This window comes from Henckelia pumila, chromosome 3, assembly GCF_033568475.1.
Source record: "Henckelia pumila isolate YLH828 chromosome 3, ASM3356847v2, whole genome shotgun sequence".
NCBI lineage: Eukaryota > Viridiplantae > Streptophyta > Magnoliopsida > Lamiales > Gesneriaceae > Henckelia > Henckelia pumila.
This window is the reverse complement of record NC_133122.1, coordinates 27,794,110-27,813,482: the sequence shown is the minus strand read 5'-3', so window position 1 is coordinate 27,813,482 and position 19,373 is coordinate 27,794,110. Positions and strand designations below refer to the sequence as shown.

Genomic DNA, 19,373 nt, shown 5'->3' with positions numbered 1-19,373 from the left:
TTTGGAGGTGTGGCAGGTTCGAAAACAGGGGAATTAGGAAACTTATCTCTAGATTGCCTACCATGAACACGAGAAACAAATTCAGCATGCCAAACATATAAGTTTATCCTTTTGGAGGCTTTGAAAATCACTAAACAACCTTTCAAAATTTTCATCACTCCACTACCCCATTTACCCTGCAAACCCTCTTCTTCTAAAGCAGCACAAGACATCAAATTATGACATAAATCTGGCACATGTCTCACATTTTTCAAAGTCAATACATAACCAGAATCAAATTTCAATGTTACATCACCAACACCAACAATTTGACACAATTTCTGGTTAGCCATAGAAACACACTCATGCACTACTTCTTTATAACTAGAAAACATGTTTTTAAATGGGAACATATGGAAAGTGCTAGCAGAATCAACTAGTCATTCATTTTCACACAGAAAACTTGAATGCACAGAATTCACAATAGGCACATCACATACTTCAGTCACCATAAAAACATCACCCATGCTTTCACTAAAAGTAGCCATATTAGCAATATCGTCATCATGCTGATTTTTCAAGTCTTGGTTTTGCTTAGGCCAAGTACAATCTCGAATGAAATGACCTATTTCATCACAATTATAACATTTTCTATTATTAGACCTCGACTGTTATCTTGTCTTACTTTTACCTCGATTTTCAACAGAAAAGTTGTTTGAAGATCTTTGAAAACGATTTCTAGACCTTCCTCTCACATGCATAACCTCACCAGAATTATTATCACCCTTATAAGTTTTTAAATCTATCTCTTTACTTTTTAAATCATTCACAATAGTTTCTAATGAAATCTTATCTCTACCATACTTAATGGCATATTTCACATCGCTGTAAGAATCGGGAATAGCATTTAAAAGCACAATAGGGGTGTAATCATCAATATGCTCATCTTCAGTTAGCTTAATATCTTGAACAAGTTTGGTAAACACATCCAGATTTTCATCTATATCTTTATTCAAATCAAGTTTGAACCGGAAAAATTTTTCAAGCAGAAACAGTTTACTAGGTAGTGAAGTCTCAGTATAAAGTTCTTCTAATTTTTCCCAAAGTTCCTTAGCAGATTTTAGTTTACCAATTTTTCTTAACACAGAGTCAGACAAGTTCAATATTATCGAAGAATAAGCAAATTCATTTGTTTCAGATTTTTTGTCGTCAGTTTCAGAGGCAGAATATGAAAGATTTATCGCTTTGAAAACTTTTTGTTGAATCAAAATTCCTTTCATTTTCTACTCCCATATTGAAAAATTTGTTTTACTATTAAAAGGTACGAGGTTATAAGTCAAAGACATTTTCACACAGAAAGAACACAAAGAGCAAAACCAACAAATTTTCACACATAAAACACTAAACCAAACAAATCAGATTTTCACACAGAAATCTGATTAAGCAATACCCGCAAGCAGTAAACATACAAATTTCAGCAAACACAGCGGAAGCACCAAGTAAGCACGAAATTCCTAGGTTTTTACCAGCACATAATCCCAGTACCTAAACCGCGGCCAGCGGCTACTAATGCGATAAAAAAAAGTTCAAGGTCAAGCCAATATACCAGCGCGAAACTCCCTTACTTAGAGTTTCGATTCCACGAACCAAAGCGACTGTGGAAAGTAGGCTGTCCAGGCGGTGCGGGTGCTGTCCAGCCACGGCTACTGCTGTTCATTTCTGAACCCAGCGACCGACGGCAAAACCCAACGGCGACGGCAGCTCGGCGACTAACCAGTGGCTCTGATACCACTGTTAGGTATTTTCCGACCGACTTCAAACCACTTCGTCGAGCTTTTGCTTCTGTTCCTAAGCTGCACAACAACACAAAGAAAGCATCAAGCAATACACCCAATATGCAAGAATAATAACAAGAATAATAACAAAGAAACGAAGCAGTAGGAAATAGGAATCTTAAGCTTTTAGCTTTCGGGGCTCAGACACTAGACTTTCTCCGATTCACCAAGAACCAAGACGAAGACCGAAAAGATTTCCCCTAATCTCAACTACACGCCCACTGCCCTCAATCCAGCAAGAGCTCATGCACAGGAACAAGAACGAGAGAGTAGGCAACGACACTAAGTATAGCACAAAGCTAATAGAAAGGAGAAGACACTCATCTATGAAGAAGGGAAGCACAAAGCAACCTTCCCTCTGAGCAAACATAGAATGAATTTACATGTAGAATGGTCACAAGTACATCAAGGTTAATTTGAGGTTTCTGACCCAAAATAAAAAGAGACAAGAAAGAGAGATTAAAAATCTACCCCGTAAGATATTGATCAAGAATCCCAAGGCAATAAATTGTATGAGGTATCAGTGATATTAATTAAGGAAAATGATAGAGGTACAACAAATATCGTGTACAACGATATTTACAACAATAATATCGTGATATTTTACTATTTTATCGCGAGATTTTGCATTTAATGTATCGTGAGATTTTGATAAATTAAATTATTGTATTGAATTTTTTGTGTTGTAAGATTTGTTGTATAAATTTCGTTGTACCTGTAGCATTACTTGTTGAAGTATGCTTCTATCATATTGAATGAGTATAAAAAAGAGATCGGATCGAATAGTACAGATCAGATGAGCTCGGTGATCAGATGAGTTTCATGGTCAGATCAAATACTGGGATCAGATCGAAGTGATGGTCAGATGAGACTTCGGATGAGTTCATGCAGATAGATTGCTCGAGTATTGTGACTTGGTTAAGAAGTCAGATGAAGTGTCCGAGAAAGCTATACGCTTGCAGGCAGATCAATGCAGATCGAAATACGAGGGCAGATCAGACTGATGAATGAAGGCTTATCAGGCTGGACCTTGTTGACTTTATAATTGGGTCGTAAGTTACTGTTGACCTAAAGCCCAAGATGAAAGTCGGTCTAATTATCTATATAAGCAGATGGAAGATGGCCGCAAAGAGAATAACAGAAAATCAAAATTTTTCAGAATATATTGAGAGAGAAGAAGAAAGATTTCGGAGGAGAAAACAAAGCGTAGATTGTGACGGAAAGATTCAAGTATCAATAGCTTGAATCGTGTCTGTATCTAGCTTGATAGTTTGTCTGAGTCCATCTCTGTAATAAACTCTGTTTTTGAGCTTGGGTTGTTCTGTTGGTGATTAATAAAAGTGTTGTGTTGCTCTCCCGTGGACGTAGGCAAATCTTTGCCGAACCACGTAAATACTTGCGTCGTTTAATCGCTTTCGCGTGAGTTGGTTGATTGATCTGTGTGCGTTGATTTTATCTGTTCTGGGATTGTGTTGTTGGTCTTGTGTGTTCGTTTGCTTAGTGAATTCTCGAATACCAAATTTCGGATTGATTTCTAACAAGTGGCGCCGTCTGTGGGAAACTTCTTTTGAGGGGAGGATTGTTAAGAATAGTCAACCAAAGTCCCACATTGGAAGATTATTAGGAATGGTCAACCAAAGGCCCACATTGGATGACCAAAAAAGTCCCACATTGGAAGTTTAAGTAAAAAGATCATGGATTAAAATATGGAATGATATCTCTATTGGTATGAGGCCTTTTGGGTGGGTTCCCAAAATCAAAACCATGAGGGCTTGTGCCCAAAGTGGACAATATCATACCATTGTGGAGATATCCAGATTCCATTGACTTAACAAATGGCGCCGTCTTTGGGAAACGAGTCATGGTCTGATAAAAACAAATGTTGGGTGGAATCCTCGGAAACTCAAGGAGAAGAAGTTTGAGGCCCCGATTAAAGATCCATGAAAAAGCTCTCGAGGGACGCTCCCGAAAATTCATGTAAGGCGTGTGTTGCAACGCATTGAAGGTGAATAGGCTCGATTGGAGGGACGGATTGAGGGGAGGCCTGGTGAAACTTCGTTTGAGGGGAGGATTGTTAAGAATAGTCAACCAAAGTCCCACATTCGAAGATTATTAGGAATGGTCAACCAAAGGCCCACATTGGATGACCAAAAAAGTCCCACATTGGAAGTTTAAGTAAAAAGATCATGGATTAAAATATGGAATGATATCTACATTGGTATGAAGCCTTTTGGGTGGGTTCCCAAAATCAAAACCATGAGGACTTGTACTCAAAGTGGACAATATCATACCATTGTGGATATATCTGGATTTCATTAACTTAACATTACTTATTAAATATTTCAACCTAAATTAGTTTGGAAAAAGTTGTGTACTAAACCATGTAGTAATGTTTAGCGTGGACCGTGGGGGCCGGTCTAAAGTTGGAAGTGAAGTGTATTGTGTGGCCTTTATGCTTTATTGCCATAATACTAAATTACAGGTGTTAAAGCCAATTATTACGTGATTTTATAAGGAGAGTGACCCCTTCTGTTTTTCCAACTGTCACCGTTGGGTTCTTAAATCCCCTCACGATTAATGGCATTTCCTTGTATTAGTTTTATTTACTTTGTTTGTTGGATTTATCATTTATCAGATTCATTTGTACAATTACTTTTTTTAAAAAATATTTTTTTAAATGAAAAAAAAATTAAAATTAAAATATGTGTTTTGATAAAATTTTTGTAAAACGTTATATTGAAAAATATTTTTAAAAAAGTTTTTTTCAAATATAGTTTTTAGATAACAATTGAGACATATATATTTTTTAAAATTTTAAGAAATGAAAGTCATGATTAAAACAAAACATTCTAAATTTTTAATTGTAAAAACGTGTTTTATAGAATAGTTATCCTAACATATATTTATTTTTAAAATAACTTTTGAGATATTTTATAATTATTTTTAAAAACAAAAAGTTTTATATTAAAAAAATAATTTATAAATCCTTATCCAAACGGATTCATAGAAAATTCCTTTTAAATTTTAATCCAGAAGAAACAGATTGGGATATTTTAACCAAATGGTTATGTTCATCTATTGGGTGAAATAATTATCTTTGCTTGGTAGAGCAATCAATGACAATGTCCGGTTTAAAAGATTTGAATTGATCGTACGTTACACTAGATATAATTTTTTTAAAATATAAAACGACAAGCGTTCGGTCCTACATACACCATCTATCAACCTTTTTACGTCAACAGACAAATATATTTTTTTGAAAAAAAATAAAGAAAGAAAGAATCGATGCTAAAGTTAAATCTTAAGTGAAATACATTCTGGCCACTAACCCACTATGATCATGAAAAAGCAGCTAGGAATCAAAATAATTATAACAATCATAAGTGCAAATTACCCGTGCATAAATGGGTTAATTATTTTTCTCGTCCCTTGTGTAGTGTTTGTAATGAACCGATCGAATTGTGAGTGGCAGAAGCATTTAATCTTCGATTTAATTAATTAATTCAATGTTACAACAGCTAGCAGAACAATATGTATCAAATAATAAGAACGAAAAGTTGTAATTACGGTGTTTACATATCAAATAAACGATTTCGAGACAATGTGTAGGTGCACTTTTTAGTTGTCGTATTCCTTTAATTTCCGACGACATTTGGTCTAGCGATGAGAATGAGAAAATGGGCAAAACCCATAAAAATGTGTCTATAATTAGTAGGTCATGGAAGCATGTAAAGTAGTATTGATAAAAATGGTTTCCGTAGTGAGAAGGACATGATTTGGGATGAATCATGCATGCTTCACGCTTGCCATTAATTACTTTTCATCCGAATCCTCGTGAGTACTCATGCCCCATTCGGCTTTAATTTGGTTTAATTTAATTTGCAGCTACCAATAAGTTGGGGAACCAATTAATTACAACAAGCACTCATTTGTAAATAACTTTCTTTTTGCACTACCCAAACTTGTTTTCCTTGGATGAGTCCAGCTGACCCAGCTCGGACTATTTTGCATCATATTTCATTAGATAAAATTGTATTGTTTTTATCATGTACATTAACGGTCATTAGAAAAAAATGAGTTCTTGGGCAAAGCTTAAAATATATATAGGATGCAAGGACCTGATGATAAATTCTTAATTAATTGACAAGATCTAGTAATAATTATTTTTAATTAAGTGAGAAATTAAAATAATTAAGCCAAATACTTTATTTGTGTGTTAAAACTATGTATTAATAAATGTCGGTTTATAGACGATATTAAAATATATATTTGTTTTTTATACCACATGTGAATTAAAACAATAACAATTTTTTAACCAAAAATAAATAAAAAGAACACACGCTAAAACAATAACAAATATTTTAAATATATATCGTGTTTTGTCTCTCCTAAGTCCTATTCATCTTTTTTTTTAGAAGAACCACAATTTCATTAGGTAGGAAGAAAGAACCCACGGTCATTTGTGATTGTGATTACATCATACAACCATCGAGGCAAAGCCTCTTGAATCCATCAAGAATTTAAGCCCATTAAAAGGGCTTTTCGAGCAAGAATATGAGCTGTGCCCGTTGGCCGACTTTCTAACATGTTGTAAAGAAATAAAAGTCGGTTGTGCTAGAAGTTCTTGGATGTTAATTCATAGCTATTGCACCAGCTAGGCTTCTGTCTCCCGATTGGCGATTAACCACTTGAACCGCCAATAAAAAAATTCGAGTAAGCTTCCAGGGGCATAGGCGAGTTGGTAAGATCTAAGGTGACGTGGGAAGAAATTTTTCAGCATTCGATCCTCGTGTGAAGCATATTTTTTGCAGAAATATTGTGGGGCGTGCACTGGGAGTTGGTCATGTTGCTCCCTCCCTCAGGTCCCTACCGCTCGTGCACATCCCTCGATTTAACCCCGCATGAGACAATTAATCTTTGACTCATGTGGGATGAGATTCCTTTCGGAGTCAACTTTTTTTAAAAAAAATAAAATCCGAGTAAATGCAAATATTTTTCAGACCCCGGCGCTTGCAAAAATCCATTCCAGTGCGAATAGCTTCCAACTCCGTTCCTTTCACTGAGCCCGGATACTGTATAGTACAAGCTTTTGCACCCACTACAAGGCCATGATAATCTCGCACGACAACCCCGACACTCGCTCCAATTCGGTTCCCATCATAACTCGCATCCACATCCATCCTCAAACAATTACCTGGAGGTGGTGTCCATCTCCGATCCCTTTATATCTGGTCTCCATTAAGGCGTTTCGATTCCCTCCAATCTGTTAGCACTTCGATAGATATCCAGCATTGATATTGCCCAATCAAAATTAATATTTTCCTGTCACAATACTCAATCCAAGCTGCCCATGCCATCATGGCAAACATCTCAAAATCCTCAACTTTCAGCAAATTTATTAAAGCAGTACGTATAATCTGTAAAATATATAATATATTAATTTGTATGTATTATTGTGATTGTAAATCATGATGTGAAACACATCATTATTGAAGACGGCCACATTTTATAAGTTGTGAAACACAACATTTATTGCTAGAAGACTACATGAACGGATGGAATTTAAGCATAGCTAGTGTTTGTCTTCTTTCATTTATTACTTTGCATGCGTGTTGAATTTGTAGTGTTCATGTTTGAATTGTAGTCATCAATTGCCTATAAAAGGCAATACTCAGTATGAAGAATGTATCGTGCAGAATGAAAATCATTTTCTCCATTCTTTCTCTGATTCATTCTTTCGCATATTTTTTGCTCAGTGTTCATATTAAATCAAAAGCTTCCAATATCATATTAATTGCTCGTTAACATCCCACATACCACCATATATATTATTGGTACCCAACAAAATTGTGGTATCAGAGCCACGTCCGATTTCTCCTTTGCAAAAATATTCTAAAGACAAAAAATGTCTAAAGATTCATTAACTACACCCATTCCCGTATTTGATGGGGAAAGTTATGAATTTTGGAGAGTCCAGATGAAAACTCTATTTATCTCTCAAGATCTTTGGGAGATAGTAGAGAATGGTATACCAGAACCAGCAGATGCCGAAACCTTGTCCACGTGGACTCAAGCAAAGCAAAAGGAGTACCGGAAAAATATCAGGAGAGATGCCAAAGCCTTATTGTTCATTCAACAAGGCGTAAATCGATCCATTTTTCCCAGAATCATAGGTGCCAAAAATTGCAAAAAAGCCTGGGATATTCTAAAAATGGAGTTTCAAGGGTCCGAGAAAGTTATCTCCATCAAATTTCAATCTTTATGGCGAGATTTTGATACTTTAGCCATGAAAGATAACGAAGAAATCCGTACATTTATTTCACGTGTAGTTGAAATAATCAATCAAATAAAAAGTTACGGAGATACCATTGAAGACAAAAAAATTGTTGAAAAAGTCCTATGGAGCTTACCACAAAAATTTGAACATGTTGTGGCTGCAATTGAAGAATCAAAAGATTTGTCAAAACTCACGATGATGGAGTTAATGGGTTCTTTAGAAGCCCATGAAAAAAGGATGTGTAAATTCGTTGGACCTTCCATTGAGCAAGCCTTTGAGTCCAAGCTCAAAATAGCGGAGAAGAAAAAATATGAAGGTGGAGAATCAAGCACATCCCAACAATTTCAACAAAGAGGAGAATTAAAAAATTATCGATACTGTGGACGAGGAAGAGAAAAACGGGTCATGAATCAAAAAATTGTCGGGATAGATGCAAAACTTGTAAAATTCCAAACCACTCTTATAAAGACTGTTGGCACAGACAAAAAAATGAAGGAAACGAAGCCAACTTCACGGAGGAGAACGATCAAAAAATCATGTTTTATTCATGTATGAATATGACCAATAATTCCTTGAATATGTGGTACTTGGATAGTGGTTGCAGTAATCACATGACAGGACACAAGGATTACTTCATCAAATTTGATGAAAGTTTCTCATCGGAAGTCAAGATGGGAGACGGAAAAATGCAACCTGTTGAAGGCAAAGGAACTGTAGCCATAAGGACAAAGGGAGGTAACACAAAATTTATTGAAAATGTCCTATATGTCCCTGATCTTACTTCAAATTTACTGAGTGTTGGACAATTAATTCAAAATGGTTATTCAGTTAATTTTGAAAAAGTAAATGCAAAATAAGGGACAAAGATAAGAAACTGATTGCGGAAATTAAAATGGCTCCGAACAAAGTATTTTCGTTGGCAATGCCACTGGATAATAATATCTCATTAAATGTTGAAAAATCTGAAGAATCACTTTTGTGGCATTTGAGATATGGGCATTTGAACTACCATGGACTGAGATTGTTGAAACAGAAAAACATGGTGATTGGACTCCCTGATATTGAACTTTTGGACCAAACATGTGAAAGATGTATATATGATAAAATGCATCGATTACCTTTTCCTAAGACTGCTTGGAGAGCAAGACAACCACTTGAACTGATACATGCTGACATTTGTGGACCAACAAGGACATCATCATTTCAAAACAAAAAATATTTTCTTCTTTTTGTTGATGATTTTAGCAAGATGATGTGGGTGTACTTCTTGGAGCAAAAATCAGAAGCTTTTGCAGTATTTGTCCGATTCAAGAAGATGGTTGAAAGAGAGAGCAATCTTCAGCTCAAGACACTCAGAACTGATCGTGGTGGGGAATTCTTGTCTAAAGAATTCTCAAATTATTGCAGTCAAGAAGGAATCCAAAGGCAGTTGACAGCTCGCTACACACCTCAACAAAATGGTGTAGCTGAAAGAAAAAATCGAACAATTGTCGAAATGGCCAGAAGTATGTTGAAAGCAAAAGGTCTTCCCTACACCTTTTGGGCGGAAGCTGTCAATGCTGCTGTGTACATCCTCAACAAATCACCTACCAAGGCCAATCCAAATAAAACTCCTTATGAAGATTGGCACAAGCGCAAACCAGAAATCAGACATTTTCGAGTTTTTGGATGTCTGGCTTATTCTCTCATTCCTTCACAATGACGAGAGAAATTCGACGAAAAAAGTGAAAAATATATTTTTATTGGCTACAGTGATGAATCAAAAGCCTATCGTTTGTTTAATCCAAAAACAAACGAATTGACAATTTCAAGAGATGTACACTTTGATGAAATGAAAGCATGGGACTGGAAAAACAAAAATCCCATTGAATCAAAACAAACAGAAGATTCTGGTGCAAGTTCTTCAGTGGATCCAGTACACGGCCAAAATATATTTGACTCAGATTCTGATTCAGAATCCCCTGTGAGAAAGGTACGTTCACTAAAAGAAATTTATGATTTATCAAATGTTGCATTTTTCTCTTGTGAACCACAAAATTTTGAAGAGGCCGTGAAAAAAGAAATCTGGAAAAAAGCCATGAATGATGAAATGACCACTATTATGAAAAATCAAACCTGGAGCTTGGTTGATCTCCCAAAAAATAAAGATGTGGTCGGATTAAAGTAGATCTACAAAAACATAAAGCTCGACTTGTTGCAAAAGAATACTTACAACAGCATGGGATTGACTTTAATGAAACATTTGCACCTGTTGCAAGAATGGAAACAATTAGAATTGTTCTTGCTATTGCTGCACAAAAGGAGCTGTCAGTCTATCAACTTGATGTAAAATCAGCTTTCCTAAATGGAGAATTGCAGGAAGAAGTCTACGTAGAATAACCAGATGGCTACGTAGTGAAAGGAAAAGAAAACATGGTTTATCGTCTTCACAAAGCACTTTATGGCTTGAAACAAGCACCTCGGGCATGGAATAGTAAAATTGACAGTTACTTTATCAACAATGGATTCCATCGAAGCCCAAGTGAGCCATCTCTTTATGTCAAAAAAGGAGGTACAAATGAATTTTTGATCGTGTGCCTTTATGTTGATGATTTGATATATACTGGCACTAACCATGTGATGCTAGATGAATTCAAAAAGGCCATGATGAAAGAATACGAGATGACAGATCTGGGCCTTATGAAATATTTTCTTGGCATCCAAGTGCAACAGAAGAAAGGAGAAATATTTATTTGTCAAGAAAAATACACAGAAGATTTACTGAAAAAATTCAATATGTCTATGTTTAATCCTATCACAACTCCAATGGCCTTAAATGAAAAATTGCAGCAAAATGATGGAGCAAAAAAGGCCAACGCAACAATTTATCGAAGTTTAGTGGGTTCTTTAATGTACCTCACTAACACCAGACCAGATATTGTTCATTCTGTGAACATGATATCCAGATTCATGAGTGACCCAAGTCAAATTCATTTTTCCGCTGCCAAAAGAATACTGCGATATTTGATAGGAACAAAAAATCATGGTATAAAATATACCAGAGAAGATGACAATAGCCTAATTGGTTACATTGACAGTGACTGGGCTGGATCAATTGATGACAGGAAAAACACATCTGGATATGTATTCTGTATTGGTACAAAACCAATTTCTTGGTCTTCTAAAAAATAGAAGACAGTTGCACTTTCATCTGCTGAAGCTGAATATATTGCTGATACTGATGCTGCTTGTGAAGCAATATGGCTACGAAGAATTCTCAAAAATTTACAACAAGAGTCAAAAAGTCCTACGAAAATATTTTGTGACAATATGTCTGTTATTGCTATGACGAAAAATCCTGTTTTTCATGCCAGATCAAAACACATAGAACTTCGTCATCATTTCATCAGGAATCTCGTCAATGATGGAGAAATTTAGCTAACTTTTGTTAGCACTGAAGAACAAATAGCAGATCCATTCACAAAGGTAGTATCTTCAGAAAAATTGGAACATTTTAAAAATCGCATATGCATTACAAATTAAGGAGGAGTGTAAAATATATAATATATTAATTTGTATGTATTATTGTGATTGTAAATCATGATGTGAAACACATCATTATTGACGGCGACCACATTTTATAAGTTGTGAAACACAACATTTATTGCTAGAAGACTACATGAACGGATGGAATTTAAGCATAGCTAGTGTTTGTCTTCTTTCATTTATTACTTTGCATGCGTGTTGAATTTGTAGTGTTCATGTTTGAATTGTAATCATCAATTGCCTATAAAAGGCAATACTCAGTATGAAGAATGTATCGTGCAGAATAAAAATCATTTCCTCCATTCTTTCTCTGATTCATTCTTTCGCATATTTTTTGCTCAGTGTTCATATTAAATCAAAAGCTTCCAATATCATATTAATTGCTTGTTAACATCCCACATACCACCATATATATTACTGGTACCCAACATAATCAACAAATGAATCCAACTTCATATTTCTCAGCAAACTCCAGAAAGTTGTTTTTTTTCCAAGAAATACGAATATCACGACATGCAACAAGACAGTGAAACGTAGTAGGAGCATAATGTACCTTACCAAAGAGCAAATACCATTCGTTGGGACGTGGTGATTTTGTAAATTGATAGCTGTTGGGAGGAGATTCCGAGATGCTTTCCACAGAAATATTCGAACTTTTGGAGGAACATTAAGTCTCCACATATATTTCCACCACTACTCCAGCGGGTAATTAATAGACTGATTTGGAAGGAGGAGCCAAACATTGTATCTACATCATATAACCTGACTCAGTATACAAGCCATTGGAGTGTTAGCATATATTTGCATATAACCTGATCTCCATATTTTGTGCCTTATAATTTAGAATAAAATCTTTCATATATTTAGATATGGATATATAGGAAGTTACCTCTTGTATCTTGTATATATTTTTCACAAAGATATCAATACAATTCTCTTCATCTTATATGGTATCAGAAAGCCCTTAGGCTCATGCCACCTTCCATCCTTCGATCATGGTTGTCCCTGAATTTGTTATCCCACCAACAGCCGTCCCACCGTCCACTACCCTTGCTCTCATATCCTTCAACATAGCTTGTAGTGACCCAATTCGGAATCACTAACTACTCAAACATTAAACATGCAATTAAATCTTAAATTAAAATTATCAAATCCAGCGAAAACTTGAACCATAAATACAACATACACCGGCAGAACAATCGGGCTAAATAAAATATTATACAACCCCATCAAACGAAAGGTTGTAAAAATACATTCTAACAACCTGAACAGAAATAGGATCACCACGCAACCACTGCAGCTCAACGACCATTGTCACCGAGTCCGTCCAACCAAAATAATACTCTGCCCAACCAAAACTCGCACTTAAAAAATTTGGCATATAATTGTGATGTTATGAGTTTCTGAAGTACTAATTTCAAATGTTATTTATACTACTTCATTGAATTATAATAAATAAAAATGTCATCAATAAAAAAGATAACAAATCGGTCTATGAATTCCCACGATTCATTAAATCCATGAAAACCACTAGAGAATTAGTCAAAACAAAAGGCACGACTAGGAATTCATAATGCCCATAACGCGTCCAAAATGTTGTCTTAGGAACATCTTCTTATCGAACTCTAAGTTGATGGTATCTGGAAGAAGATTGATTTTAGAATACACAGATGTAGCCTGCAACTGATCAAACAAGTCATCAATACATGGTAGAGGATATTTATTCTTCATAGTATCCCGATTCAATTGTCTATAATCGATGCACATTCTCATAGTTCCGTTTTTCTTCTTTACAAACAATACTCGAGCTCCCCAAGTCAACATACATGGTCTAATATATCCTTTTTCCAACAATGTAGGACCGAGCGCTTGCCGTTTTACCAAAAGCTATAGCTGGTGGTAATGGTGCAACTCAAATCTTTTAACTCACACAGCAAACCAAGCGTCATGGTTTGATCGCTCTACCAGCAGGGACAATTATTGCACACAAGTAATATCCTTCCCAATAATTGCACTCTTTGCAATAAATGAAAATCGAACTCATGACCTTGGCTCGGATACCAATTTTAGGACCGAGCACTTACTGTTTTACCAAAAGCTTAGCTGGTGGTAATGGTGCAACTCAAATCTTTTAAACCGCACAGTATCCCAAGCACCATGGTTCGATTGCTCTACCCAGCAGAGACAATTATTGCACCGAACAAACAAGTCTTATAATTGTGTCTTGAGTTCCTTCAATTCTGCTGGAGCTAACCGATATTGTGCTCTGGAAATTAAATAGAACTTGTCCTCGGTATCAACTCAATGCTAAGATATACTTCCCTCTAAGGCAGAAAACCCAAAACCTCATTAGGAAATACATCTAGAAAATCCTTGACAACATGAATATATGAAACTTTCAATTATTCTTCATTCGTCGCATCAACATCATAAATCATAAATACTTCATTTCCTATTGACAACAATCTAAACATTTCCATCACAGACACTAATGGGATGCAAGACTGTGAATCATATCGTAAAAATTCCTTTTCTGCCATAATAAGGTCTAAATATAACCATTCCATGGAAAGAATCAACAGTAGCTCTATAATTCGTCAAACATGGCCCTTTTCTGACAAATATTCAACTTTTTGATAAACAAATTTGTCTGAGTCAAACACAATACGGAAGCCATGCTTATTCAAAAGTGAATCGGACACCAATTCTTTCAAATTTCCGATACATATTAGAAATTTTAAGAGTCAGCTCTTTCCCAAAAATCATTTTCAAAATGACCTTTCCTTGTCCCTTGATATCAGATGTAGCAGAGTTTCCCATGTACACCTTTTCATCATTCTCGAACTCATCAAAAATTGCAAACATCTGCCACATATGGCGAGTGGAACCAGTGTCAACCCACCAAGTCCGCCTGAGAAATAAATATAGCACAAAGATTCATAATAGAGATCTCTTGAGACATGGCCTCCACCATATTTATCTCCGTATTTTTCTTCGGTTTCCTACACTCAGAAGCAATGTGACCTGGACTGCCACAGTTGTAACATTTTCCAGAAAAATTTCTCTTGAAATTGTCTTTCTTGGGTCCTAACTTGGAATCTCTCCCAAATTTACTAATGTTTTTCTTGGACTTTGAGCTCAGACAATGCTCGACCATATTTTCTTCCGTCACAACAAGATTAAAATTTTTTTTCTCAGAACCTTTGTTATCTTCTTCAATGTGAAGCCTGACAATAAGTTCTTTTACATTCATTTTCTTTCGTTTGTCTTTCAAATAATTCTTGAAATTCTTCCAAGTCGGAGGCACTTTTTCAATGATAGCTGCCACTTGAAAAGTTTCATTTAGCAACATGTCCTCCACATGAATATCATGCAATATCACTTTGAGTTCTTCAACTTGACTGATCACGGTCACCATCTTGTAGTCCAAGAATCGGCCAACAATAAATTTCTTGGCCTCGACATCCTTGGTTTTGTATTTCCGATCCAGAGACTCCTAGATTTCTGAGCCGTTTTCTTTTCACTTTACACATTATATAACGAATCAACCAAACCATTCTGATGATATCGATTTTTTCCTCCGGGTTCGGTCTGGTAGAGTGGATCTCCAAATCTTCAATAAATCGGGTCGGGTCAGACACGACGGAGTTTTGCATAGAAAAAAGCCAAGTTAAGGGACGCCGAAGGTGTTTTCGGCGTGACCCATCCGATGCATAAGTCAGTGCTCGAAAGTGAAAGAGCTTGACTAAAGTAAGAACAAGAGAATATGCGTGCGTGAGTATGTGAACAAGAAGTGAATAGAAGAGATGAATGAAAAAATCATGAACCATACATGTATTTATAGGGGCTTGGAGGGGTAGGTTACCTTGTCAAGGTAGAACATGTGTTAGAGTAGGACTCTAATTGATGAGTCTGAAAATCATATCAAATCTTGGATTCATAAGATATTGTCCTTATCTGTTGTAGATCTTCATGTGTCCGAGAGTACTGGAAGGTTCTAGATATTGGGCACTTCCTGGGCCCGGGTCGGGCTCCAACCATACCAGTTAGGGCTCAAGCCCATGAATTTATGATCATGAGCCCATTCCCTAACAAGGCCATCCCAGACTGGACTTCTCATAAAATAAGACTAGATGAGACTCAAAGTATATTTCCAAAAATATGGATTATTGAGCTCGGGTCGGGCTTTTATCATGCTTAGATAGGGCTCGGCCCAGTGAGCTCAGCAGCTAGGGCTTGAGTCAAGGGCTCTTCCCTTTGTCTTGAATATGTCCATCTAACCTGAATTGGTACATGGGGCATGATCGAATGAGTTTTGTATTGTCTTAAATCCTGTCTCCTAACTAGAGTAGGTGATTTTTTAACCATGTTCCCTGATTATGGGTTGTCGGGTTCGGGTCGGACCAGATCCAATTATTTATGGGGGCATCAATAGTACCTCCCTTTCTGGTCTAAAATAAGTATGAAGTTTAGACCAAGTGGTTTGGTTGGATCCCGAACCGATTAGGAAAAATTTTCTCCGTACAGATCATATCTCGAATAGGAGTACAACTGTGAGTTTTTTATAAACCGTGTTCCCAAGATGGAATTAACAAGTATGGGTCATATTCCCGAGGCTGAAATATGACAAAATTTTGCAAAGTACTAAACATATTCCCGAGCTAGAATATAGCAAAATTTTGATTAAGCATTAAACATATTCGCTAACTGGAAACATGATTTAAATATCCACCAAGTGCAAAGTATATTCCCAAGCTGGAATAAGATAATGAAATTTTAACAAGTGTAAAGCATACTCCGAGCTGGAATTTTGCTAAAATTCAACCACAAATCGCATGATGTATGCCGAGCCGATCGGGCTTTTAAGTTTGATCATGAATTCCGTGTTGTATACGGAGTTGGTCGGGCTTTGATTTTGACCACGAGTAGTTGGGTGAGTGCGGAGCTGGTCGGACTTTGAATTTGACCACGAAGTGCGTGGTAGGTGCCGAGCTGGTTGAGCTTTGAATTTGACTACAAAGTGTGTGGTAGGTGTCGAGCTTGGTCGAGATTTTGAGATAACCAAGATTGGCATGGGTTTACATATTGCCGAGCTATTTGGGCTTTTGAGATAACCACGAGTGGCGTGGGTTTACATATTTCCGAGCTGGTCGGGCTTTTGAGATAACCACGAGTGGCGTGGGTTTACATATTGCCGAGCTGATCGGGCTTTTGAGATAACCACGAGTGGCGTGAGTTTACATATTGCCGAGCTGGTCGGGATTTTGAGATAACCACGAGTGGCATGAGATTACATATTGCCGAGCTGGTCGGGCTTTTGAGATAACCACGAGTGGCGTGGGTTTACATATTGCCGAGCTGGTCGGGCTTTTGAGATAACCACGAGTGACATGGGTTTACATATTTCCGAGCTGATCGGGCTTTTGAGATAACCACGAGTGGCTTGGGTTTATATATTGTCGATTTGTTTGGGCTTTTGAGATAACCACGAGTGGCGTGGGTTTAAATATTGCCGACCTGGTCGGGCTTTTGAGATAACCACGAGTGGCATGGGTTTACATATTGCCGAGCTGGTTGGGCTTTTGAGATAACCACGAGTGGCGTGGGTTTATATATTGCCGAGCTGGTCGGCCTTTTGAGATAACCATGAGTGATGTGGGTTTACATATTACCGAGTTGATCGGGCTTTTGAGATAACCATGAGTGGCGTGGGTTTATATATTGCCGAGCTGTTCGGGCTTTTGAGATAACCACGAGTGGCGTGGGTTTATATATTGCAGACTTTTGAGATAACCACGAGTGGCGTGAGTTTATATATTGTCGACCTGGTCGGGCTTTTGAGATAACCACGAGTGGCGTGGATTTATATATTGCCGAACTGGTCGGGCTTTTGAGATAACCATGAGTGGCATGAGTTTACATATTGCCGAGTTGGTCGGGCTTTTGAATTCTTCGCATTTGACAAAAACATGTCTTTTTCATTAATAACTCAAAAAGATATTTCCAAAATTTGAAAAATAACAAAATAACTTGGTTATTATTGTTAACAAAATTAATGAAATAACTCATAACCCATTGTGTTATGAGGCTCGGTAGTGGAGTAGGATTGTCCAGGCACCTATGCATAATATTTCTTCAAGTGTTGGGCGTTTCGTGACCTCTTCTCTTTTGCTCAAAATGGTCTGGACCATCCCGATCCCTTTTTTTGGGCCGATACCTTCCTCCTTGTCGCGCTACCAATATATCTTTCATCACCTCATCTTGTTGAATTATCCTCTCAATCTCTTGTTCCAATTGTCGACAGTATGTGCCCATATTCATTGTGAAAATCACAATACTTATCAGATTTTGGCCAGCGAGGCCCCTGCTCACTCCATGGGGGTCTTTGTAGAAGTCTTTTTTCTTCGCATATTCGCAGGGCCTGAGTATTACTCATCCTAAGAGGGGTGAAGGATGTGAATTGTCCTAGCAGCTCGGGCCGAGGAGCTGGTCCCATCTTCCGAGGCGTGTTAGGGATCATGGTGTCCTTTGGGCTTTGAGGCTTGTCTATCTCCCTATTCAACCGAGAAACTTGTATCTCCTCCAAATTCACGTATTTCTTGGCCCAAGCAAGCAACTCATCGTATGTAGACGGCGGTTTTTTGATCAAGGATTTAAGAAAATCTCCTGTAGTAAGTCCTTGGGTGAAAGCGATGATGAGCAGATCAGTAGTGACAGTAGGTACTTCAAGGGCCAAAGCACTAAATCAACGAATATATGCTCGCAAATCTTCTTGACCTTGCTGTTTGATAGCGAAGACTGAGATTAGTTGTGGGTTGTTTTTTGCTACTAGCAAAATGGTGTAGAAAGGCCTTGCTGAAATCCTTGAATTCCTTGATATCCCCTGGACGCAATAGGTTGAACCATTGTTGTGCTGGCCCTATCAGAGTATTGAGGAAGAACCGGCACTTGATCGGGTCAGAATATTTGTGCAACAGCGCAGCATTCTCAAAACGGGACATGTGCTCTTCCGGATCCCCTTTTCCATCATATTCCCCAACATGTGGAAACTTAAATTTTTTGGGGAGTTCGGACTCCAGTATTTCAGCAGAGAAAGGAATATTCCGGACTGGCGTGGCTAGGTATCCGGACTGCTTCTTCTTCAAGTTCTCCATCTCTTCTTTCAATTTTTTGATCTCTTCCAATTGTGCATTCTGATCTGGTGGGGGGAGATTGGCTTCCCCCCTTGCAGCTAACGCTCGTTCGACAGTGGTAGTGACAAGTTGATTTATTTATGCGTTGACTCTGTTCGCATCAGCCATCTCAATTCTTTTTCTTCAAATTCCCACAGACGACGCCAATTGATGATATCGATTTTTTCATCCGAGATCGGTCTGGTAGAGTGGATCTCCAAATCTTCAATAAATCGGGTCTGTAGGACACAACGGAGTTCTGCACAAAAAAAAGCCAAGTTAAGGGACGCCGAAGGTGTTTTCGGCGTGATCCCTCCGATGCCTAAGTCAGTGCTCGAAAGTAAAAGATCTTGACTAAAGTAAGAACAAGATAATATGCGTGCGTGAGTGTGTGAACAAGAAGTGAATAGAAGAGATGAATGAATAAACCATGAACCACACCTGTATTTATAGGGGCTTGGAGGGATAGGTTACCTTGTCAAGGTAGAACATGTGTTAGAGTAGGACTCTAATTGATGAGTCTGAAAATCAAATCAAATCTTGGATTCATAAGATATTGTCCTTATCTGTTGCAGATCTTCATGT

The 19,373-nt window shown here is 37.3% G+C and overlaps 2 protein-coding genes across 2 annotated transcripts; one reads left to right on the top strand and one right to left on the bottom strand.

The window, feature by feature from the left end:
• Positions 1–7,719: 7,719 nt before the first annotated feature.
• LOC140888323 (uncharacterized) lies at positions 7,720–9,793 on the top strand. The gene is made up of 3 exons (XM_073296008.1): positions 7,720–8,407; positions 8,710–8,826; positions 9,060–9,793. Exons 1-3 carry the CDS (start codon positions 7,720–7,722, stop codon positions 9,791–9,793), a joined length of 1,539 nt encoding a protein of 512 aa, XP_073152109.1.
• An 8,100-nt stretch (positions 9,794–17,893) lies between these two features.
• On the bottom strand, positions 17,894–18,770 carry LOC140888322 (uncharacterized). The gene is made up of 2 exons (XM_073296007.1): positions 18,446–18,770; positions 17,894–18,339 (listed from the first exon to the last, which is right to left on the bottom strand). Exons 1-2 carry the CDS (start codon positions 18,768–18,770, stop codon positions 17,894–17,896), a joined length of 771 nt encoding a protein of 256 aa, XP_073152108.1.
• Between the last annotated feature and the right edge of the window lie 603 nt (positions 18,771–19,373).

Excerpts from the sequence above, each read along its gene's own strand:
- LOC140888323 (XM_073296008.1), top strand. The coding sequence starts at position 7,720 with ATGTCTAAAGATTCATTAACTACACCCATTCCCGTATTTGATGGGGAA. Across the intron at positions 8,408-8,709 it reads GGAGAAGAAAAAATATGAAG|GACACAAGGATTACTTCATC; the intron begins GTGGAGAATCAA and ends ATCACATGACAG. Across the intron at positions 8,827-9,059 it reads AGCCATAAGGACAAAGGGAG|AATCACTTTTGTGGCATTTG; the intron begins GTAACACAAAAT and ends AAAAATCTGAAG.
- LOC140888322 (XM_073296007.1), bottom strand. The coding sequence starts at position 18,770 with ATGGAGAACTTGAAGAAGAAGCAGTCCGGATACCTAGCCACGCCAGTC. Across the intron at positions 18,340-18,445 it reads CTTTCTACACCATTTTGCTA|TACCTACTGTCACTACTGAT; the intron begins GTAGCAAAAAAC and ends TGGCCCTTGAAG.